This window comes from Ursus arctos, unplaced genomic scaffold, assembly GCF_023065955.2.
Source record: "Ursus arctos isolate Adak ecotype North America unplaced genomic scaffold, UrsArc2.0 scaffold_20, whole genome shotgun sequence".
Taxonomy (NCBI): domain Eukaryota; kingdom Metazoa; phylum Chordata; class Mammalia; order Carnivora; family Ursidae; genus Ursus; species Ursus arctos.
The window spans coordinates 19,935,291-19,961,444 of NW_026622875.1; the positions used below are offsets into that span (position 1 = coordinate 19,935,291).

At 38.8% G+C, this 26,154-nt stretch overlaps 1 protein-coding gene across 2 annotated transcripts in view; it reads left to right on the plus strand.

Annotated features, from left to right (window-relative positions):
* Nucleotides 1-26,154, plus strand: part of SLC9A9 (solute carrier family 9 member A9) — a 549,652-nt gene that overhangs the window by 323,209 nt on the left and 200,289 nt on the right. For both annotated transcript variants that reach the window (XM_026497205.4, XM_026497204.4), the window contains exon 12: nucleotides 20,915-21,068. In XM_026497205.4, coding sequence (XP_026352990.1) covers nucleotides 20,915-21,068 — 154 coding nt within the window. The remainder of the gene's footprint in view (nucleotides 1-20,914; nucleotides 21,069-26,154) is intronic.

The window sequence follows — 26,154 nt, forward strand, 5'->3', positions numbered from 1 at the left end:
TGTTCTAAAGCATCTTCATCCTCTAGAGGGAAAACAATAACCCCATCACATTAAGGGAGTTGATATTATTAGTTTAATTCAGGAGAATGCCAGTCGGTTAGTTCACATCATCAAAAAGACGATCATGCCAAATTTTCAGGACATCTACTACTATCTATGATTATAATCCAGAGAATGACACCCATTGTCTTCCACATTGAGTGTCCATGTCATCTGTCAGACATCAGTCACTCACTGTTAGCAGTTCAGCAGCTTTACCTCAAGAGTTGCAGTCATCTTGGGCCAAAGTGGGCTTCTTTCTATAGATTTGCCAAGATTTTTGTTTTGTATGCTTTTCTCATTGAAGTGAACCTGAACAAAAAAGGGATTGGGTTACTTCTATTTTTAATGCCATCTTAATTACAAATTAATAATATTGATGATATTCCCTGGTATGGTAGAAAGAACATTGAATTTTCCACTAAAAATCTATCTTCTTAGCTTGAAAATGAGGAAATTGTAATGTTACGTGGTTATATAATGGAATCACAGATGCTCAACTCAAAGTCACTCTAAACTTTCTAAGACCTTTTATGAGCAATGTTTTATGAGCTCAGATCCATAGCAACGTAGGATAGGCATTATTAGTCTCTTTCTGCAGATTGAAGACAGCCAGAATTAGGGAGACATGGAGAGATTAGGTATCTTGCTCACAATCTTACAACCAATTAGAGATGAAAATGAGACTTGAACCCTAGCCTCTTGACTTTGAATTTAGAGCCTTCTCACCTGCCTGACCCTACTTCAGATTTATCCTCAAGGTCATGAGAATAAAAGTTAAATCAAAACTATACACTTCCTAACATAGGCCAACCCCAATATGTATAACATGTCTCTCACGCAAACCTGATCCTCGTCTATTTCACAACAAATCAAACATGTGGGTGACACTCCTCCCACATCAGTTCAATTTCTACACTGCACCTACTGACCCCCATCAGAGTATAGGAAGCATCAGGTGAGTTCATCACGTACAGTGCAGCATTTTTCTTCAAAAAAGAATGCTCTAGACTCAGCTTTGATTCTCTGCATGAATTCTGTCATGTTCTACTTTACTCAGGATCTAAAGTTTTAAATGTAATTGCCAGGAAATAAAGAATTTAAAAGATCAACTTAAGGTAACAATAGCCAGAGAGAAGGTAAAGAAGTAGATCACATAACACACTGTCTGGCATTTTCTGGGTATATGACAACAACACCTGTGGAAACCAGAAGAGAAAAACAGTCCCTTTAAAAAATATTTGCCTTTAGGGAGCCTGGGCGGCTCAGCCAGTTAAGCATCTGACTCTCGATCTTAGCTGAGGTGTTGATCTCAAGTTTGTGAGTTCAAGCCCCACAGTTCAAGCTGAGTGTGGAGCCCATTTAAAATTTTTTTTAAATATTTGCTTTAGAATATGGCCTAGTGTTCTAGAAATGCCTAGAGTATTTCTGGTTATCCAATAAGAAGTATGACTTTCAGTAGCCCACTGGCAGAATCTGGTTGTCCATGCTTCAATAATGCATTTATATGGAGCCTTTCTTTACATAGCTCAAAACATTTTTCAGAGTCCTTTGGAGATGGTGAACAATGACTCTTTATCTAAAATGGGAGTGTGTAGCTAATAAGATCCAACAGTACATTAAAAGGATTATTTACTACAACCAAGTGGGATTTATTCCTGGGCTGCAGGGGTGGTTCAATATCCACAAATCAACCAACATGATACACCACATTAATGAAAGAAAGGAGAAGAACCATATGATCCTCTCAATAGATGCAGAAAAGGCATTTGACAAAATACAGCATCTTTTTCTTGATTAAAAAAAAAAAACCCTCCAAAATGTAGGTATAAAGGGAACATACCTCAGCATTATAGAAGCCGTATATGAAAGACCAACAGAGAATATCATCCTCAATGGGGAAAAACTGAGCTTTTCCCCTAAGGTCAGGAACACAACAGGGATGTCCACTCTCACCATTGTTGTTCAACATAGTACTACAGGTCCTAGCCTCAGCAATCAGACAACAAAAAGAATGAAAATGCATACAAATCAGAAAAGACCAAGTCAAACTTTCACTCTTCACAGATGACATGATACTGTATGTAGAAAATCCATAAGACTCCACCAAAATTTACTAGAACTGTTACAGGAATTCAGCAAAGTCACAAGATATAAAATCAATGCACAGAACTCTGTTGCATTTCTATACACTAACAATGAAACAGCAGAAAGAGAAATCAAGGAATCAATCCTGTTTACAATCGCACCAAAACCCGTAAGATACCAAGGAATAAACCTAACAAAGGGATAAAAGGTCTGTACTCTGAAAACTATAGAACACTTATGAAAGAAACAAGGAAGACAGAAAGTAATGGAAAAACATTCCCTGCTCATAGATTGGAAGAAAAAATATTGTTAAAATGTCTATGCACCCAAAGCAATGTATACACTCAATGTAATCCCTATCAAAATACCATCAGCATTTTTCCCAGAGCTGGAACAAACAATTCCAAAATTTGTATGGAACCACAAAAGACCCCAAATGGCCAAAGCAATGTTGAAAAAGAAAACCAAAGCTGGAGGCATCACAGTTCTGGACTTCAAGCTGTATTACAAAGCTGTAATCACCAAGACAGTATGGTACTGGCACAAAAACAGACACATAGATCAATGGAACAGAAGAGAAAACCCAGAAATGGACCCACAACTATATGGTCAACTAATCTTTGACAAAGCAGGAAAGAATATTCAAGAGACTGTTGAAGACAGTCTTTTCAACAAATGGTATTGGGAAAATCGGACATCCACATGCAGAAGAATGAAACTGGACCACTGTCTTACACCATACCCAAAAATAAATTTAAAATGGATGGAAGACCAAATATAATCCTAGAGGAGAACACAGGCAGCAACTTCTTTAACCTTGGCCATGACAACTTCTTGTTAGACAAGGGAAACAAAAGCAAAAATGAACTATTGGGACTTCATCAAAATGAAAACTTCTGCATAGCAAAGGAAACAGTCAACAAAACTAAAAGGCAGCCACAGAATGGGAGAAGATATTCACAAATGACATATCAGATAAAAGGGCCAAAATCCAAAATCTATAAAGAACTTTTCAAATTCCATACCTAAAACACAAATAATCGAGGTAAGAAATGGGCAGAAGACAATAAACAGACATTTCTCCAAAGAAGACATAGAAATGACTAACAGACACATGAAAAAATGGTCAACATTACTCATCAAGAGGGAATTACAAATGAAAACCACAATGAGATACCACCTCACACCAGTCAGAATGGCTAAAATTAACAACTCAGGAAACAACAGATGTTGGGGAGGATGCAAAGAATGGGAAACCCTCTTACACTGTTGGTGAGAATGTGAACTAGTGAAGCCACTCTGGAAAACACTATGGAGGTTCCTCAAAAAGTTAAAAACAGAGCTACCCTATGACCCAGCAATTACACTATGAGGTATTTATCCAAAGGATACAAAAATAGTGATTCAAAGGAGCACCTGCCCAATGTTTATAGCAGCAATGTCCACAATAGCCAAACTATGGAAAAAGCCCAGATGTCCATCAATAGATGAATGGATAAAGAAGATGTGGTGTATATATTCAATATATATAATGTGTATACACACACACACACACACACACACACACAATGTACTATTACTCAGCCATCAAAAAGAATGAAATCTTGTCATTTGCAACAATGTGGATGGAACTAGAGGGTATTATGCTAAGTGAAATAAGTCAGTCAGAGAAAGACATGTGACATATGATTTCACTCCTACGTGGAATTTAAGAAACAAAATGGATGAACATAGGAGAAGGGAAGAAAAAATAAAATAAGACAAAAACAGGGAGGAAAACCATAAGAGACTCTTAACTATAATAAACTGAGGGTTGCTGGAGGGGAGGTGGGTAAGGGGAGTAATTGGGTGATGAGCATTAAGGAGGGCACTTGATGTAATGAGTACCGGGTGTTATATGCAACTGATGAATCACTAAATTCTACCGCTAAGACTAATAATATACTATATGTTAACTAAGTTGAATTTAAATTAAAAATTTTTAAATAAAATAAAATGGGAGTATGACCTTACTTACATATTTACTCATTCACAGTCTTCCAGCTATTCATTTGGTGGGCATTCATTGATACAAGCTTTGGGTAGGCATTTAGGAGAACAGAGACAAAGATATTGGCCTTAAGAGGCTTACAGCCTAGAGAGAGCTTGGCTTTGTGTGGCTAAATTTGGTTCACTAAGACAGTGTCCCTCAGGTGGTTCAAAGTCCAGTCAAATAAGAACTAGAACTTTCTGTCTTAGTCAATTACATCTACCATTTAATAAATCCTTTTCCATCATCTTTACCCTCACCTTATTCATACCCTATTGGCACTGGGCAGAACAGTTAGCAATGCCTGCCAAACAGAAGTGGATTCACTTGTAAAGCTAATGAAGCTTAAGCCTCAGTCTTCCTCATTCACACGGGCCCCTTCCAAGATCCCTGGAGGGGCCCTACGAGTGTGTTCTGGTGATGTGTAAAGTTGGTAAAAGATATTCTTTGTATTATTTTTCCTAAAGAGGTGCCCAAGATATATAAATTTCACCTCGAGGTGAAAGTTTACCAAGTGATCCAGCTGTTTATCACTCATCTCCTGGCAGTGAGTGGGGCCTGTAGTGAGCCTTGAAATAAGGGCTTGGAGCTGAGTAGATAATGTTTTTGAGTAAAGCTGACATTGTTCATGGATGACTCCGCTACCACTGCTGCCACCAGCTTCCCCCGCCTCCACCTTTTGACACCAGAGCCAATTAAACCGAGTGAAGCAACTGTCAGAACCCAGATTGAGTTTCTCACCTAGCACAGACCTTACCCAATTTATTTTGTATAGACTAGTAATCTACACACACAAAGCCTTGGAACCTGAAAATGAGGAATGGTCTCAAGGTCAGCACTGTTCTCCCTGCCTTGCAAAGCTTTCAATAATGCAAATTCTCTTTTTGGTAGCTAGGTTGCAGTTTGGAGTCAATTGGGGGAAGTTTACCCTGAGACATTTTTAAGGCCTTCTTTAAATTCAAGGCCTGGAGTTCGGAACTGCCTTGGTGTATCGTGTGACACCCAGCACAAAGGGCTTAAGAGGAACGCTAAGCTCCCCTGAAACTGTTCCTGTTGCCCTCGAGCATAGCCCCAGTTAATGCCAGGAGTGAGCTGCCCCGCCCCAGCTCTCAGTTCCCTTGAAACCAAAGAGGCAGAGTTCTGTGGTTTAAATTAAAGGAGGAGATGTGCTTTGCACAAATTAGCTTTCCTATTGATGTAGTGCATATTACAAAGATCAGGCCTCTTGTTTTAATTCAAATCCATGTGCTGCAATTTTTATTTAATTTAAAACTAAATAAGAGCCGGGAGTTGCTGGAAGGAGGGGAAACGCCAAGCCCAATTGAGCCCTGGCAGCCTTCCTGAAACCACTGTGACTGGGAGACTGTGTCCTGCTGGGCTACAGAGCCTCTGTGCAGCGCTGCTGTGCTGATCTGAACAGGAGGGAGGCCTAGAAGTGCTTGGGCAGGTTGAAGGAGGCTGGCAACATGTCAGAGAACATGCTTCTCCAATTTGTCCACTTCTGCTGTGTTTGGAAGAGACATTAAAACCCTGATGTGTACTATTGCATAAACTAGGAAGAGTTTTAACCAGGAAAATGTGACCACAGTGTACAGATATAATATAAAACTTCATGAGCTCATGTTGCCATGAAGACAACAGCACCAATGTCTCCAGGCTTTGCTGCTAATGTTGCTCATTCAGTTGTCCACCAGCACTCATTCTTAGCCTTCAAATAGCTGCCAGCCTCAAAGGATTGAGAAAAAGTCATGAAAGAAAAACTTAAATCAAGAAAAATGTTCCAGTAGCATTCATTTTTCCCGCTTAGTGGTGAAAAGACTGCCACTTATTCAAGTGTTGGGGAACACTGTGTTCTGCAGCTCACAGAACAGCGGTATTCTATGGAAGGACAACTCAGGAACCACTGTCGAGGTAGGAGACCACCTTTCTCTGTGTATTTTGGTGATCCACCAGTCACGCCTTGGTCAGAGCCAATTTGAGACTGACTCAAAAGTGGCCTTACCCAGCTGACTTACCAATTGCAGCCAGGAAGAAAACTAGAGAAATTCACAAAGTCATTGTGAAGAGCGAAAGTCATTGTGTCATCAATGCCTAGGAATCTGTCTAGTACTGCCCAAGCTAATGGAACTCCAGTAAGCTACCAGGACTGCCCCACAACAACTACCAGCCATCATGTAAAGGGAGACTTCCATGCTTTCCTGATCTTTGATAACCAAAAGTGTGCTCGTTGAACCAGCAGCTTTAGCGTCACTTGAGAGCTTAGAAATACTGAATCCAAACCTGCCTTTTACTAAATCTCCAGGTAATTCATGTGCACATGGAAGTTTGAGAAGCATATCCCAGAACATAATCACAATTCACAGTTTTCTGTTCTGAACCTCTTTCTTCAATCTATTCTTCCTACCTTCTTCCTTTTTGCCTTACACCCTCTTGGGTGCCAGTCTTGCTTGTTGTTCTTCCATTTGCCATCTGATCAGCATAACAAAGTTTACCCAGTTTTTAAATTCCTTCCAGTTCCTTGACCTTGCTGAAGTCTTTCCCCCTATTCACTCAGGCTCTCCGTCTGGCCAAAACCCTGGCCACACAGACCCACCTTCACTTTTTTATTCAACTAATTCCTTTTTCTCTTTCTATCTCAGCTTAGACATCACTTTCTATAGGAAGCCTTGGTAACTCAGGTCTGGGTTGTCCCTCTCATCTGTTTCCATAGCACCTAATACTTCTCTCCTAGTACCCATCACATCCTGTGAATTTTGGCTTGCCTGCCTGCATTCCCTTCTAGACTGGGAGCTTTGTAAGCCCAAATGCTGATATGCTTGGTTTGCTCCATACCTCAGCACTCAGCACATTAGGTGAAACTGAGTATCCTTCCACAAGTAATTAGGGGATGATAAGCAAATGAATGAACAACCTACAACATTTTCTACCCAACTAAAATTATACATTTCACTAAAATGACCACTTAAGGACTATCTATTCCTGTTCTGTCAGCCCTGGGAACTTCTAAACCCAGAATTGGTCCCATAGACACCTCTCAGACCAAGCCTTCCTGGTTCCACAGATGAGAGCAAGCAACAATAATTTTAAGGAAAGAGACCAACAAATAAAACCTTTCATTTTTTAAATGAAAGAAAATATTTTTCACCTACTCACTTTTGGCTAAAAAACCCTTCCTTGACTCTTGATAACAGTAAATGTTGTTAATACTTTACGAAAGTACCATTTGGATCTGAGAGTATTTTTCGAATCTCTGTTTGCTTTATGTTGGAGGAATGTGTTTGTTTTTCAATGAAAAATCTAAGATCTCATTAAAAGCTCTGGGACTTTTACAACAGTCAGGTGATTTGAATCAAGATCGGGCTAACTCTAACATCAGCTTGGAAAAGATTTCTTTAAATGTATATACAAAGGTTATTTGAGAGTCTGAGCCCTCTAAGCAACAGGCTCTTTCTTACCTTTCTTCTTCCCTTGTTCATAATTCCAGAGAGAGACAGCCTGGATGATGTCATGTTGTCAATCATTCCTTGTCAGGCCTACCCCTTTGCAGTCCCCTCACCCAGAGTCCAGTATTCCCTCACCCTTTCATACTATATATCCTTCCTGCTCTGGGCACATCTTGTGCAATTAATTAGGTCACTGTCTCTTCCTTACCAGTACAAGGCCGCTAACTAGCTAATGCAGCACAGGCTCGGAAGATTTTCTTCATTAGAGGAGATGAATTTCCACTGAGCCCTCATCTCTCATTGTGGCCTGGGGTAGGCATTAGTGAGCAAAGTGGACAACTGGAGTAGATCTTCTGAGATCTTCAAATGGGACAGAGTTAACTAACTTATGCAGGAAATGTATCAAGCAGTCACAGAAGAAGTCACCTTAAATAATGAATAACCATGAGCACCATTGCTGTGACAAAGTAGACAGGCATAGTAGGCCCATATGAATTGAAGATCCCATTAAGTCTTCATAGTGTCAAGTGCTGAGAAAAATGTATGTGGTTATGATAAATTCAGAACATCTGAGAACTAGCTTAGACCTGTGGTCAGCCCCACAGAATTGTTTTCTCCTATTATTAGGTCAAAACATTACCAATCTTCACTTTGCTCCAAAATAAAATTATAATAAAAATTATTCGTTCTTGCATTTTTAAGCAAAAAATTAGATTCTGCTATTTGGCACACCACAATATTTTCTAAATATGAACTACTGTTTTGGTGAAGTGCAATGAGCTCAGGCTTTCAAACTGGCTCAGCCACATGGAGCTATGTGAATAGCCCTCCCCAAATCTCAGCTCCCTTGACTGTAAAATGGAAATAATCATACTTACCTTAGATGGTCAGTGTTGAAAACCACTAGAAAATACATATAAAATGCCTGGCACCGGACTGCACCTGGGAAACACTCAACAGGTGGAAGTTTCTATCACTTTCTTTAACCACCACAGATGAGACAGCTATTAGTGTTTCATAGAGACATGATTCATATAAACTCACTGCTTTCCGGAAAACCTCCTATCAGAGACTGAGGTTTTCATTCCAAAAAAAGGGGTTTGACTATCAAATCACTGCCAAGGACACTCTCTGAGGCCGGTGTGGAAATGTTAGTGACATGCATATAGAAAACAAGACCCAAAGCCCCTCTTTCCCTTCATTTAAGGACAACCATTGGCATTCTATTCTTCATTCTAGCAGTGACTCACTCCTGACACTAAATACATAAATCAAATGTTATAACTCAAAGTACCAGTTTTTGTGAGGAAAATATATTGGAGCCCCCTCTGGACAAATTGACCCATGCAAAATGTCACAATCAACTTAGACATTTATTGAGTGTGAGAAAGTGGCAAGATCTTGTAGACAACCCAGTCATCCTATCTAGTGAGACAGTAAAGCCAACAAGAGCCTGCCAGCCTCTGAAAGACCCTGAGTAATGAAAGGAGACAATCCAGAATGCTTGTCACCTCTCCCTGTTTCTTTTTTTTTTTTTTCTTTTTAAGATTTTATTTATTTATTTGACAAAGAGAGACAGAGAACAAGCAGGGGGAGCGGCAGGCAGAGGGAGAGGGTGAAGCAGGCTCTCTGCTGACCAGATACCCCAATGTGGGGCTCGATACCAGGACTCTGAGATCAAGACCTGAGCTGAAGGCAGATGCTTCACCGACTGAGCCACCCAGGCGCCCCCCACCTCTTCCTGTTTCAAGGATAAGTCCTAGGACACAGGAAAGGAAATAATTTTATCATTTAATTCAGAAACTTTCTGTGTACGTTTCAGTTTTCTCAGGATGTCCAGAATGTCAGAGATATCACAAATATCTGATTGATAATTTTTGTCAAATTAACCTGTCCATTGAGGCAAACAAATGGACTACATTATTTTTCCCCATTTTCTTTCTGAATTTGCTTACTAACTGCTTGCTTGTTTTGGCATTATGTAGACATAACTCTAGAAAACTATCAATACACATGAACAGAGTTCAAAAAAATGAATTTGTCTATGCCATGCACCAATCCCTCCCATTCTGCCTTCAGGTTCTGTGGATAGAGTTCAAAAGAAGTCAATCTTATTGACTCAAGTAAGCTATATGTGCAAATGAGCAAGAAGCAGTTACTTTTTAAAATGCCTGTGCTAAATTTCCACACAGCCATTAAGTAATTCAGGAATTTTCGGCATTAGTTCTGATGTACTGGGGAGGTGCAAATGCTATTCAGGCAACCGGGTCCTTCACAGACAGACCAAACCTCTGAATAGGGCTGGGTCTCAGCCCCACTGCCCAGCCTCCCCCTGATTTTGCCTGGAAGGCTCTTTCTTCCAAAAGCACCAGGAACTATTTTAGAGACCCATGGTCCCACATGAGGAAAGAAGTAGACACCAGGACAGGTGCCCTGCCTATGAATGACAGCTCTGCCCTCCTTTATAGGATCCTCCGTGCCACTCACCAGCCACTTCCCTTAGTGACTGAAGAGTGTCACTGGACTTTCCTGGAGTTATTTTTTAAATTCTACAAGTAAACATGATAGCATGCATGTTAACAAGTATTTTTAAATGCATGCTCTTTAGGATGATTGTGTGCTATCCTTTCTCAACAGATTTCTTCCTTCTGATTGTTTTCAATTGTATTTTTCCTGGCAGGAAGCTAATTTCAGCTGTAGGAGGAAATGGGAGTTTTGACTGGAGAGTCTAAAACAGGTCACTTTAGATTAGGATGGGCTGATGCTGAGAAAGGGAGAAGAAGGAAGGAAGGAAGGAAGGAAGGAAGGAAGGAAGGAAGGAAGGAAGGAAGGAAGGAAGGAAGGAAGGGGAGCTAGAGATGGTACAGAAAGAGTAGGGTAGGGGGAGCAAAAGGCAAAATATCTGTTTCAAAATGTTTCCTCTGACTGATTTGCCTAGGAGAGGGGAAGAAAATTTTCTTCTTTGCACTTTTCCTTTAAACTCAAACTGAAGATAACCGTGATTTTTTTTTTAAATCTTTGTTTTGAGTTAAATATTCAATAGGGGGAATGAAACAGATTGAAGAACCAGCCATAGCATTTACTATTTAACCTTGACTACTCCATCCCTCTCAGCCCCTATTTTCTTTCCTGTTAAAAAAAGTATTCTGTGATTCTACAGGGACATGGAGGGGAGAGAGAGCTGGGGTAGGTAGATGTAGAGAGCTTTAGGATAAGCACAGAAACTCCCATAATTCAGTGGTTGAACCACAGCAGTAAAATCCTCTCTGACTCATATTAACATGGAAGCAGGGGGAAATATGGTTCTCCTCTAGATGGGTGATTCAGATATCACCAGACTCTTTCCATATTGTGGCATCAGGTCCCTAAGTCAAGGGTTGTACAAGTGTGGTCCCTGGACGAATGGTATCGCTCCACCTGGGAATTTAAAAAGTGAATTCTTGGGCCCACCACAGACCCACTTAATTAGGCATGCTGGGGCTGAAGCTTAGCAATCTGAGGTTGAACAAGTCCTCCAACTGATTCTGATGTAGCTCAAGCGTGGGAAACACTGCTACAGGGACTCAGTGAGATTTATAACCAGCCAGTGGAAGGGGAAAGAGAGACTGGGGTAGCACAGCTGCTTCTTAAAAGCTTTGGCCCAGGAATGACGTCATTTCTGCTTTCATTTCACTAGTAAGAAGTAGCCATCTGCCTATACCTCGCGGCAAGAGATGCTAAGAATGTAGTTTATGCAGTTACAGCAACATACTATGGATGATAAGTATAGGTTACGGTAGACAGATAGCCATCTTTGTCAAAATAGCCCTCCTCAATAGGAACATTATCACCATTTATAACATTGCTTCTATGGGAAAAAGCAATCCAGTGTCACACTAGGGTTTCTCAACCCCAGCAACTATTGACATTTGGGGCCAGATAATTCCTTTGGGGGTGGGGGGCTGTCTTGTACTTTGTAGAATGTTTAGCAGTACCCCAGTCTCTACCCACAAGATTAAGAGTAGTGTCCCCTGCCCACTGTAGACAAACACAGATGTCTCCAGACATTGTCAAATATTCCCACAGGGACAAAATCACCCAACTTGAAAACCACTGGTTTAAACAGAAAACTCATAAGTTGACTTTTGCAATGCAACCTGGCCATAAGTTGGGTACTACTCATCAAATACTGACTTTCTTCTGATCTCTGTTAGCCTTTCTTTTGAAACTCTCTGTTGACGATTTCAGCTAGTGGCAAGGATTATTCCACAGTTTACTACCACATGCACCTTACCTACATAAAATTAAACTTCCAAAGCCAGAGGCATCTATGCATGTTGACTCAGAGCTGTGACAGAGCTAATCCTATTTACAATACCCTTCCTGGCTGCCCAAAGCATCCAAAAACAAACTTCATTTTATGCAAAAATATAGCAAAGTTATGTTACATTCCTTCTCAGTGGCTTTAAGTTTAAATGATTCAAGTTCAGGAAGAGAGATGAAGGAAAGAAAGTTCTGCTTGTCTAATACAGACTTAGTTTCCCAAAAAACTCAATTTATTTTTGAATGCAGAAGACTTTTCCACTGAAACAATCTGTTGGCATCACTTCCATGTGATAAAATGATGTTGAACTGAAAATGGAACCATGTAGCAAGGTTGTACTCCCCTGGAAAATGTATTTTGAAACCAGACTGACATTTTTGCTGAAAGTAGTTACCCTTTGCAAGGTCATAGGACTTCAGCAAGGGTAAAAGCAATACATAATTCAATTGTAGATCCAGCTAGGGTTTGATTTATCAGATTGATGATGAGAATGTGTTAAATCTTTGTAATCAACTCCCTCACAGTACTTGAAATGAAAGGGAAAAAAGGATTGCAATTGGTTATATCCCAAATGGAAAGAAAGTCAGCAAAATAATTCACCTAAGAGACATTTCTTTTAAGGAATGGGTCAGTTTCTCAGGGACATTTCTGCATCCCTGTCCATCTACTGCTCATTATCCTTTGGGTTCCAGTTGTGTTTCAAATGCAAAATACGACCTTTCCCTCATCCATTCATTCATGTATTCATCCAATACAATATGGAGTGCCTACTTTCCAGGAGTAGCACTGGATATGCTCTCACCGACCTTGCTTTCTTGTGAAAGGACACAGATCTTAAAGATTAAAAAATAAACATCATAATTCCAGATATTGGTAAGTGCGGTAAAAGACATGCAAAGAAGACCTACCTGAAAGTGGAGGGCACTTAGAGGGCATGGTCAGAGCAGTCTTTCTGAGGACTGAGAGGAGGAGGAACAGCTAAGGGGCAGTCCGGGAAGAGTGGAGGTAGGAGGAGCAGCAAATGCAGAGGCCTTGAGGCAAGAACCAACTTGGTTTAAAATAAACTTTATCTTCCTACACTCTCAAGCTCCAAACTTCCCTCTCATCTTTCCACTCTCTCCAGTAAAAAGACTCTAACCTCTCCACTGAACTCCAGACTCTTAGATCTAACAACCTACTCAATCTCTTCATTTGGATGACCAATAGGCATCTTGGATTTCACATGGCCAGATCACAATCCTTGATCTCCCCCCATATACCAAACATGGTCTTCCCACAGTTTTCCCCAGTTCTTCCAGTGGCTTAGGCCTTAAGCTCTTGGAGTTCTCTCTTCTTTTTATACCCTTCATCCAACTCATCAGCAAATACTATCAACCTTTGACACTATTCCAGCATCTACAATGCTACCATTCTAGTCTGATTCTCTTTTACTTCTTACCCAGACTAATGTAGCAGCCTCCTTCACTGATCTCCTACCTCCAGCCTGGAAATCAGTTTTTTATAGCAGAGCCAGAGTGATGCTTTTAAGTATAGAGTAGATCATATCACTACCCTGACAAAAACCTTCCCAAAGTTTTTCATCTCAAAATAAAATTTAAAAGCCTTGCTATTCAAGAGTCCAACATGAACTGGCTCTGTTACCTCATTGGCACTATCTCCTCCCATTCCCTGCCCCCTGCCACATTCATTCCATTCCAGCCATGCCAGCCCCTTTGCTGCTACTTGAACATATCAGACATATCCTTACCTCAGGGACTTTGCACCTACTGTTCCAGAAGGCTGGAATGCTTTTCTTCCAGATACCCACATGCTCTTTCTTCATTCTATTAGAATCTCTGCCTAAATGCCACCTAGCCAGAGTGGCTTTCCTAACCACCCTAAACAGCCCCACTGTTTAGGTCAGAGGTCAGAAACCTCTGCAGTTGTTCAATTTAAAAACATTTACTGAGTTTCATGTTTCAGGTACTACAAGTGTAAGGAAGATATAATTTCAACCTTTAAAATATTAAGAATTGAGGGTAAATAACAGATGAAATTAAACTACTGATTCATTTCAGAATATCATTTACTGATGCAAGTGGCATGACAACATGTTTTATGGGATTTCTAAGAAAGAAAGAACAATGTGGACTGGAGTATTCTGGGAAAACTTCAAGGAGGTGGAATATAGGCAGAAAGAAGTGAAAGGGGTTAATAGTGGGGTCATGGCACAGAGGTAAGGACAGCAAATATTTATGGAAGAGGGAAGACCATCTTGTTGGTATGAAAAGTTGGTGAAGAAGAGGAGGTAAATGGGAAAAGTGGGGTGAGGTTCTGAATGAAAGGTTTCTAAGGGCTGTGGGAAGCTATTTATAGCTGCTGGGTCAGATAAAAGCTAGGTTTTGAGGAAACTGTTCAGAGGAATATGGATAGTCTGAAAAGGAGAGGATGAAGGCTGTGAGGCCAAAGTACCAGAGTGTTGGCCAGCAGCATAATCAGGGTGTAATGTAATGGGCCTTGAACCAAGGCAGAACAGTGAGAAGTGAGAGAAGCCTGAGCCATCATGTAACCCATTCTCTGCTGAATCCAAATCTCTAGAGTCAGGACACTAGCATCGATAGCTACAAATATTTTTAAATTCCAAACTGATTCTGATGTGTACTTCTAGTTAAAGACCATAAGTCTAATCTTAAAACCTCCGTCTAGATATGAGACAACACAGATCCAGATAAGGCAACCTGTTTATGATTATGCAACCTATTAGGAGCAGGCCTGAGAACAGATCTCTGGTCCCTTGACTCTCAATATAAGGCTTAAAGAGACTCAATAAATAATAAAAGGGCAGAAGCTGAACTTGCAGAAACAATTACTCAACCATTTCATTGAACTAGAAGATATCAATCGTTTTTCTATATGTAATCAGGAACAGAAGAATTGGAACATTCATGCATTCATTGATCAACAAATATTTATTGAGCACCTATTATGTGGTTGGCATTGCTATAAGTGTTGTGGATAAGCAGCAACTAGCCAATTGCAATGTAATGAATGTATTATGTCATAAGTCCCCTGATAAGGCAAGCATAGGTTGTGCTAGGCATATAAATTAGCCCAACCCAAGCCCAGACCTCGGAGGAGACTTCATAGAGAAATCGGTGCCTCAGTTGAGCTCTGAAGATCAGTTCAAATTAAGTGAAGTTTGGGTGAGAGTTGTAAAAAGAAAGAACTGGAGAGACTTAGGATGGGAGAAAATGACTCAGACATAGAAAACCATGTATGCAGACTTCTTTTACCCCACCATTGATCTCAGTTCTTAAACATTGCTTATCTGTTGACAATAGCCATGAAATTTAGCAATCTTATCTTTTTCATCAGACTATACACACAAAGTATACACTTCACACCTCTAATACACCTTATTCCCATTTACCTGTTAAGAGAGTCACTTTTGCAGGACCATGAGCCCTGGAATAGATAAGCCCAAACTTCCTCATTATAGCATTTACCCACTGTGTCTTGGGTAATGTGTAGCACATAGTGAGTGCTCAATAAATGTTTAGTTTTTGACTATTGCTTTGTACCCTCACTAAAAATGCCCTAGGGAGTACTTATATTCCCGTGATTTAAATGTAGCTGTATCTGACCTTCAACCATTCAAAACACATTTGCAAATTTATAGCAGATTAAGTTTCACTTTTGCTCTTTGAAGATAAACAGGAAGCTGCACGGTTTCTGCAGCAGGGGTCCTTGCTAGAAAGCTTTCCTCAGTTCGATAGTCTTCTATTGTTATGAATAGAACATCAACATAATTAACATAAGAATCCCTTAGAGGCCAATTTTAAAGGAAACCACATTTAATTGCAGGTAATTCTTTTATTCCCCAAGATGATGCTAACTTTCCAACTGCTTATATGAAATATGTCATATCTTTTCAAAGTAAACCCATCTAAAATGAAATGGTATAGTCTATCAACACCTGAAAGCATAGAATCATTTCCATTAGTTGGCTAAAACAAAGAGAAAAAGAAAGGTAAACCTAAAGCGTCAACGTTCCCATAAGACCAAACAAAACACAAGCTTTGACAATGAGTTCTGGATTTCCTGAGTTTCCAAACAAAATGGATGTTCTTTGGAAACAGTGTTTTGCTAAAAGAAACTCCTAAGTCCATATTAATTTTTCATTTCTAGTATTTCGCTGGTAGCTGAAGTAATTTATTTCAATCCTAAAGCCCTCTGTTTCCCAAATCCATGTTAAATAGATAGGATAGGTGAGCATAGAATCTCCACAAAGCAGATGGACTGAATTGTGTCCCTTCAAATTCATTCGTTGAAGTCCTAACCCCAACGTGATGGTATTTGGAGATGGGGTTTGCGGGGAGATAACTAGGTTTTGATGATGTTATTGATGTAGGAAAGATGGTGGAGTTCAGGGCCAATGGCCAAGAAAGAATTCTTGAGACATCTTTGGTGCAAAAAGTTGGTTTTATTAAAGCACAGGAACAGAACCCATGGGCAGAAAGAGCTGCACTGGGGTCCTGAGGAGTGGCGATTATATACTTTCAAATTGGTAGGGTATTAGGAATAGCATAAGTCTCTAAGGAATTTTGGAAGCAAGGTTTCCAGGATCTTGAGAGGGCTAGCTAATGTTAGGAAAAGGTCATTTCTTACAGTCGAATAAAACCCGAGTCATGAGACCCTTCAGCTTCATATCGGTGGGTCATATGCTTAGGGGATGATTGCCAACATGTATCTTGAGGGGTAGAGATAAAGGAAGTTTCCAAAGGAATTTTTATATGTTAAAGTAGACTTACAGGATCCTGGGGATCAGGCTAAGATTGCCTTTTGCCCTCAGCAAAGTATTAACATCGAGGCAGCTGAGTTCCTAGAGATATGTCACTCTGCCTGTTAAAAGGACTTGTCAGTGGGCTATAAGAAGTAAGGAAATTTAATTTTTCTTTTGCCTTTGTTTCCCACATCATTATGAGGGTGGTGCCCCTATGATGTCATTACTGCCCTTATAAGAAGAGACACCATATGGAGCTTGCTTTTGCACAAGAAATTAGCCTTCTGAAAGCCAGAAAAAGGGCTCTCATCAGAACCCAATCATGCTGGCCCTCAGATCTTGGGCATGCCAGCCTCCAGAACTGTGAGAAATAAATTTCTGTTGTTGCAGCTACCCAGTCTATGCTATTTCACTATGGCAGCCCATATGATATTTTGTTATAGTAGACTAAGACTCAAATATAAATATTGAATGAAGTAATGAATGACTATTGATTGATAATTATCTAGGCTCCAAATGTGTGATAAATAACTTTGAAATCATACAGGATGGAATATAGGCATTAGTTCTTATCTGGAGCTCTAAAATAGCTTCACTTTGTCCACTGAGCAACCTCAACTGTCTCAGTTCCACTCCCCATGGTGCCAGGCTATCTCACAAGTGGCATATGCCATATGTGTCACATGTGACCAGGGCTACAGACAGATGATCCCTTCTCTAAAAGCATCCTGTACCTGTGGTTTTTCAGATGATCGTTGTATGAAGGCATCCTCTTGTCAACATGTTGGAGTTTGGCCCTTTTAGCATATTTCTCAACCTGCCATAAGTAAAAGGCAGTGGCTGAACTTCTCCATTTTTTTTTTCTTCAAAGATCTTTACATTGAATCTCCTGTACACATAAAGTTTTATATATGAGTTATATATTTCATGAAAGTCAGAATAATAGCTCTTTTGAGTATAATTTTAAACCAAGAACTCTCGTGTATAGATGATTGAGTTTTAAAAGCATATTTATGCTAGTTTAATAACAATACATTATTAAACATATTTAGGAAAATAAATGATTGTATACTTTCTTGTCCTTGCTATCCAACATGAGCTTACAATAAACATGATATAACAACTTTTTCTTTTATTCCAATCTCTACTGTCTTCTTTCTCACAAAAACTCAAAGTAAAAACACACACACATATTTAATAAAATCAGAAATACTTAAAGTCTCATCACTAATACTTCTAAGACTCACCACCTAATTTGGAGTAATGCTGCTTTATGAACATTTCTAACAATGCTAGCTTGAGGAAAAGAGAAAATGAAAAGATCACCTTCTATCTCCAATCTTGTACTGTGATTAAACACTGCTAGGAGCTTTACCTTGACCTATAAATTCTCTCCTCTGATACAGAAGTCTGTTGCAAGACTGTTTCTTTTAGTTTCTGTTCCCTAATGACACCATTTGTATTTCCTGGCGAGAACATTATTAAAATATTCTCCAGTATTAAGGGTTATTAATATCCCCACTCTTTTGTTCCCAGCTGGGCCTGAATGCATGAACATCTCTGATGGGGAATTTTCTTCTTGAGTACAGCCATCTCAAGTGTTCAGAATTTCTGATATATAAAAATTTTTTATATTAATATCTACTTCAAATGTTATCTTCCTTATCTTCAGGCCATTTCCTTGTCTACATGGAAATTTAGAATAATTTCCTTCCTCATCACATTTTGTTCCTTCAAGGTATTTTATAATCGGAGTGCATGTTCCTTTCTCTTTCTGAGGCTTCCTTGTTTCAGGCAAAATATATTAAGTCTCTCTAGCCTAATCCTATGGATCTTGTGTTATGCCTCTTGTCTCTTGTATATTGGTGGCATGGAGATAAGAAATGAACATTATATCTAAGTTGGGAACCCAGGGATAAAACCAGGCTATAGTTTTCTTCATCCTACGCTGTGTCCAATTTCTAAAATTCTTTTAATGTATGAATAAAGATTTGGAAATTTAGATACAGTAAATATTATAAAAAGTAGACCATTGAAATTTTATGTATGTAATTCAAACCATCTAACAAAAACAACCAAATCCCTACCTCTTTGACTTATTCTTGCTGTCATTATAAATGTTTATTTGCCCTGTTATCTGATATAACAGGGTCCATAAATGTCTTGTAAGTCTTGTGTTACCCAAGAGAAATCTTCCATTTTAACTTTTTTACTTTACTATTTGTGCTTTTATTTATTCTTCTTTAAAGTCTTCATCTCTGTTTCTATTTGCATCATCACACTTTGATTTGAAATTTTAACATACTTCTTGCAAATACATTCAATGTGGATTCATAAAAATTCATTTAGCATATCATTATTAAAGAAGAAAAAGCAGGTTTAAAAGGTAGCTTAGATTATAGACTTTATTATAGTATGTACTCAGGCTAGAGTAATTCTTAAATGTTATTTAATTATTTATTAATTTCAATGGTCCATAAGCTTGGTTTTCCTTATTGTCTGACACATTTGATTTTTTAAAAGTAATTGTGCTCAGAAAAAATTTTTTGTAGATATACACAATATTATTCTAAAATTTTGTGGAAAGGCAAAAGACCTAGAATAGTTAAAATTATTCTGAAAACAAAATATAAGAATCATTCTATCCAATATTAAGGCCTACTCTATATCTACTATAATCAAGACAGAGTGCGATTAGTACTACCTATTCCATAGATAAATAAAATAGAATAGAAAACCCAGGAATAGATCCATACAAATATACCCAACTGATTTTTGACAAAGTTGCAAAGGCAATTCAATGAAAACATTAAATATCCATAGGAAAAAAAAAAAAAGGAATCTCAACCTAAACTTCACACCTTATACAAAAATTAATTCAAATGATCGGACACTGAAATGTAAAATGTAAACCTATACAACTTTTAGAAAAAATTTTAAAAACATAGGAGAAAATCTTTGGGACCTAGAGCTAAGTGAAGAATTCTTAGACTTAACTCCACACATGATTCGTAAGAGGAAAAATCAATATATTACACTTCATCAATAAAAAGCTATGAAATGGGAGGACATATTTGCAAACTATATATCCAACAAAAGATACTATCTAGGATGTATAAAGAACTCTCAAAACTCAACATCCAAAAATCCAATAACTCAATTAGAAAATGAGATTTTTAAAAAAGAGAAAGAAAAAAAAAGAAAATGAGATAAAGACAAAAGACACAAAGAGCCATTTCAGCCAACAGGGTATAAAGATAACAAATTAGCCCATTAAAAAATGTTCAACACCATTAGTTATTAGAAAACTGCAAATTAAGGGCTCCACATTGGGCGTGGAGCCTACTTAAAAAAGTAAATCAATAAAAGAAAAGAAAGAAACATGCAAAATAAAATCACAATAAGTTATTACCACACACCCATCAGAATGGCAAAAATAAAAATATTGACATTAAATGCTGGTGAGGATGCAGAGAAACAGAATGACTTCTATATTTCTGGTGGGAATATAAATGGTGTCTAGCCACTCTGGCAAACAGTTTGGTAATTTCTTTTAAAAATACGCCATCAGTGATTACATTTTTGGGCATTTACCACAGAGAAATGAAAACTTATATTTACATACACAGCAGTCTTTTTTGTAATAGCCATAAAACTAGAAACCCAGATGTCCCTTCAATAGATAGATGGTTAAACAAACTGTGGAACGTACAGTGGAATACTACTCAATAATAAAAAGGGATAAACTAGTCATACATTCAGCAACCTGGATGAATATCCAGAGAATTATTCTGAGTGAAAAAGGCCAATTCCCAAAAAAACACATACTGCATGATTCCATTTGATTCTTGAACTGGCAAAGTTATAGAAATGGTGAATTGATTATTGGTTGCCAGAAATTAAGGAGGGAGTGTCTGCAAAGGAAGTAGATGTGGTCATAAAAGGGCAACATGAGCGACATTGGTGGTGATGGGAATGTACTGTATCTTGACTGCATCAACATCAAAATCCTGGCTGTGATATTATACTAGTTTTGCAAGATGTTATCACCTGGGGGAAAAGTGGGGAAGGCCTGACAAGAAGTATATTATTTCTCGCAATAGCATGTGAATCTACAATTATCTCAAAAAGTTTAATTTAAAAAAGTAATTGTGTTTGTTAGAAAATTGTAAAGATGAATACAGGAAAATGAGAATGAGATTTATGCAGATGTTCATTTTCTCTTATTCTCTCTTGGTTTTTCGTGTAAGGTTTGCGAGGAGCAATAGCATTTGCCCTAGCTATTCGGGACACAGAATCTCAGCCCAAACAAATGATGTTTACCACCACACTGCTCCTTGTGTTCTTCACAGTCTGGGTGTTTGGAGGAGGAACAATCCCCATGCTGACTTGGCTTCAGATCAGGTGAGTGGCATGTTTAACAAAGGATATCATTACAAGACATAGCTGCACTATTTCATTTCTGGTGTTGCTGATTTGGTCAAGAGTACAACGGCAGGTCTATACATTAACTTTCCCTGGGGTGAAGTTGACCTTCATTCACAAGGTGAAACAGTCTGTCCTCTCCTAGACCTATCACCAACTGAATTGACTTTTCCAAGAGTCCTAGAAATCTCAGAGTGATGTCTGTTTACAGTCTGTCTCTAGAAATGAGTTTATTTATCTATGAATTCTTCCATTCAACAGCGTTTATTGAAAACGATGTAATATGTTCTGGAGTTTACAAAAATGAGAAACACACAGGTCTTGTCCTCAAGATACTCACAATTCAACAGGATTTATACCCAAAAAAAAGCTGTAATACCAAGGAGAAAGTAAATTTGTTTTGTTTTTAATTCCTTATAGCACTTAGGACAGAATTAGGGACACAGGAAATACTTAAATATAATTGATTAGTGAACCATATGTTTAGCCAGAGGGCTCCTATAGACATAGGTCAGACAATTTCCCAAAGGAAAAGGCAATAAAGCTTCAGTCAGGGGCCCCCCAAGAAGTGCCTGGAAGATGATCACTATAAACCTAAAGTATATAGATAGTAGATAGTGGCATCCACTGACTTTAAAGAAATGTCATAGCTTATGCAGTCACCTGATATTCAGAACAGCAGGGAGAGGGGAGTATAATAATGGGGCTTTAGGCAGGTTAGAATGATTATCTAGGTTATACAATAGGACGCAATAAGGAAAGATAGTGATGTCAACCATAGCATCCGCAGGTGAAGGATCTGGAGGTCAGCTTAGGCCAGCGTTATTATGGCCTGCTGGGGGGTAGGGCCTGGGGTTGTCAGGTCATGGAGGTGCCCCAATGGGAATTAGCTCCAAATGGCCCGACTGATTCAAGGCCAGACTTGATGACCAGCCAGGTGGGGAGAGCATTAAAGGCAGGGCTGTGATGTATTTAGGGGAAGGGGCTGACAGGGCTCTAGTATAATAGGCAGGGTGGAAATCTCAGCTGAGAACTAGAGTGTTAAATCTGGAATCAGCAGAAATCTAGTCAGAGAGATTAGAGACCCAGTCATGAGAAAATCAGAAAAGGAAAACTGAAATTCATAGATATGTGAAGTTGACTCAGGCAGACAGGATACAGGGCAGCAAGACCAAGGTGAGACCAGTGGCTCTCAAACTTGAGTGACCATCAGAATCGACTGGAGGGCTCATTAATCCCCAGAGTGCTGGGCCCCTGCCCCAGAGTTTCTGATCTAATAGATCTGGGTCAGGGCCCAGGAGTTTGCCTTTCTACTACATTCCAGGCAGTGCTAATGCTGCTGGTTCCAAGGCCACATATTGATAACCACTGGTTGAGATTTCCTAGCCCCAAGTGAAGATGGGGCTAATAATAAATACTGCCAGATTTGCCTGGAGTTGCCCAGGGCCAGGCATATCTAAGCCCTCAGTTTAAACTCTCTACACCTATACTGGAGGGAGGCAGGGGCTAACTTGAGAAAGAAGAGTCACAATGTATTGATTAATGGGAGGGAAATAGAACATAATAGAATAAACATAAAAAAATAGGAACGGGGCTCCCAGGTAGCTCAGTTGGTTGGGCATCCAACTCTTGATTTTGGCTCAGGTCATGATCTCAGGGTTGTGAGATTGAGCCCCTCATCAGGCTCCACTTTGGGCATGGACCCTGCTTGGGATTCTCTCTCCCTCTCCCTCTCCCTCTCCCTCTGCCCCTCTCCCCCCAAAAAAGAAAAAGAAATTCTAAAAAAAGAATAGAAACGTAAGTTAATGTGTGTACAAATGCCCACACAAACCTGACATAAATTTGGTTCAACCATGTATTAGTAATACCTTCATCATATGCTCTACTTCCCTGTCATGGTTTATAGTGTTGTCAAAGAAATCTTCAGTTCCATCATAGCTTTTAAATGATAGTTGTCCATTATTTTAGACTGTATTTATCAAGGCTTTGCTTGTTTACAGAGCAATGCTTCATTAACCAACTTTCATGTCAGACTCTTCTATAAAATACCAGAATATAAGTAAATTGGAGCTTTAATAAAATGACATGAATGGAGAAGTCCAAGAAGCAGGAATGAAAATGTCATAGTGAATAAACACAAACATCCTCACTTGGTATATAATTTATTTATACACTTTACATTGCCTTCCTTTCTTGATTTCTTTTAATTCTACATCTTTTGTTTTAAATTATTAGTATATACTTGAGTTAGTTTTTACCCCGATAAAATTGCCATTGTCAAACTACTACAGTAAGACGCAGATAAAATGTTTTAGATAAGGTAAGAATTGATACTATTAATATGAATTGCACTTTGATGGAAATGACTTTAAAACAGCAGTGATTCTGTGCTTAGAGAAATTCAGAATGATCTTTACATAATCCAAAGCAATCTACACATTTAATACAGTCCTTACCAAAATACCACCAGCATTTTTCACAGAGCTAAAACAAACAATTCTAAAATTTGTGTGGAACCACAAAAGACCCCAAAGAGCCAAACTAATAATGAAAAAGAAAAGCAAAGCTGGAGGCATCACAATTCTGCACTGCAAGCTATATTACAAAGCTGTAGTCATCAAGTCAGCATGGTACTGGCACAAAAACAGGCACATAGATCAATGGAACAGAAGAGAAAACCCAGAAATGGACCCACAACTATATGGTCAACTAATCTTTGACAAAGCAAGAAAGAAAATCCAATGGAAAAAAGACAGTCTCTTCAAATGGTATGGGGAAAATTGGACAGCCACATGCAGAAGAATGAAACTGGACTGTTTTCTTACACCATATACAAAAATAAATTCAAAATGGATGAAAGACCTAAATGTAAGAGAGGACACCATCAAAATCCTAGAGGAGAACACAGGCAGCAACCTCTTTGACATTAGCTGTAGCAACTTCTTGTTAGACATGTCTCCAGAGGCAAGGGAAACAAAAGCAAAAATGAATTATTGGGACTTCATCAAAATGAAAAGCTTCTGCACAGCAAAGGAAATAGTAAACAAAACTAAAAGGCAACCTACAGAATGGGAGAAGATATTCACAAGTGACATATCAGATAAAGTGACATATCAGAATTCAAAATTCTATAAAAAAAACTTATCAGACTCCACACCCAAAAAACAAATAATCCAGTTAAGAAATGGGCAGAAGACATGAATAAACATTTTTCCAAAGTAAACATCCAGATGGCTGGACACATGAAAAAATGCTCAACATACTCATCATCAGGGAAATATAAATCAAAACTATGATGCGATAACACCTCACACCAGTCAGAATGGCTAAAATTAAGAACACAGGAAACAACAGATGTTGGCTAGGATGCAGAGAAAGGGGAACCCTCTTACACTATTGGTGGGAATGCAAACTGGTGAAGCCACTCTGGAAAACAGTATGGAGGTTCCTCAAACAGTTAAAAATAGAACCACTCTACGACCTGGCAATTATTCACTACTAGCTATTTACCCGAAGAATACAAAAATACTGATTCGAAGGTACACATGCATCCCAATTTTTATAGCAGCACTATCAACAATAACCAAATTATGGAAAGAGCCCAAATGCCCATCTATGGATATATATATATATATATATATATATATATATATATATATATATATATATATCTCATATATATGTAATGGAATATTACTCAGCCATCAAAAAGAATGAAATCTTGCCATTTGCAATGACATGGATGAGCTTGAGTGTATTATGCTAAGCAAAACAAGTGAGTCAGAGAAAGACAAATACCATATGATTTCACTCATGTGAAATTTAAGAAACACAACAGATGAATATAGGGGGAGGGGAAAAAAAGAGGGAGGTAAACTATAAGAGACTCTTAACTATAGAGAACAAACTGAGGGTCGATGGAGGGGAGGTAGGCAGGGAATGGGTTAAATGGGTGGTAGGTATTAAGGAGGGCACTTGTGATGAGCACTGGGTATTATATATAAGTGATGAAACACTAAATTCTACTCCTGAAACCAATATTATACTGTATGTTAACTAATTAGAATTTAAATAAACGCTTGAGGGCGCCTCAGTGATTCAGTCAGTTAAGCATCTGACTCTTGATTTTGGTTCAGTCCATAATCTCAGGGTCAGGGGACTGAGCCCTGCATTGGGCTCTATGCTGGGTGTGGAGCCTGCTTAGGATTCTTTCTCTCCTTCCCCCCCTGCCTCTCCCCCTGCTCTCACTATAAATACATACATACATACTTACATACTGAAACTAAATAAATAAATAAATAAAACAAATTCTCCATTCAGTCTTGTCTGAAGTACATTCATATTTCTTGTCCTAAAGCTATTTTGTTTTAAAAAATAATAAAATATTCTTAAAGCAGCATTTCAAATAAATCACAGAACTTTGTTTCTCAAAATTCTAGAGAAAAAGAAAAGACCCCTTCAGTATTATTTGGGAGTTTTTCATGTAAAAGAAAGAAGAATGTTTTCTTGATTAGAACCCGGATCTCCTCCCTTCTGTGGAATACATTAATACTGGTGGTGAGGAAAACCCAACTCTCAGTCTCCAAGGATTACCTTTGCTGTTAGGCAGGAAACAAGAGATCAAGGGTGTCAGTCTTTTCCCTACAGAAGCCAGGAAACAGGATTATCCACCAATGATCACACATGCTTACAAATAAACCTCAAAGACCAACAGGGCCGAACTCTCTGGCAGTGGAAACTGATTTGGGTTGGTAGCCCCATCCTTGGTTTAGGATAGGGCACCACATGCAGCTAACCAAGCACATGAGATTGGAGCCTACACCATAGTGCAAACCTTTCCTGGGCTCCCCCACATAGGAATGCTGGACCCATCTCTTCAAAATATCTCAGTCACAGTACAGAAAGCCTTACACACCAGAGCAATACAGAACTTATATTACAGACAGCATTAGAAAGTGCCCTCAGCAAGATGATTTCTATAGTTCCCAGATTGGGGCTTCTAACGTCTTAAGCAGTAACAGTCATTATGAAGTACTTAATCTGTGCCAGATACTAGATAACAAAG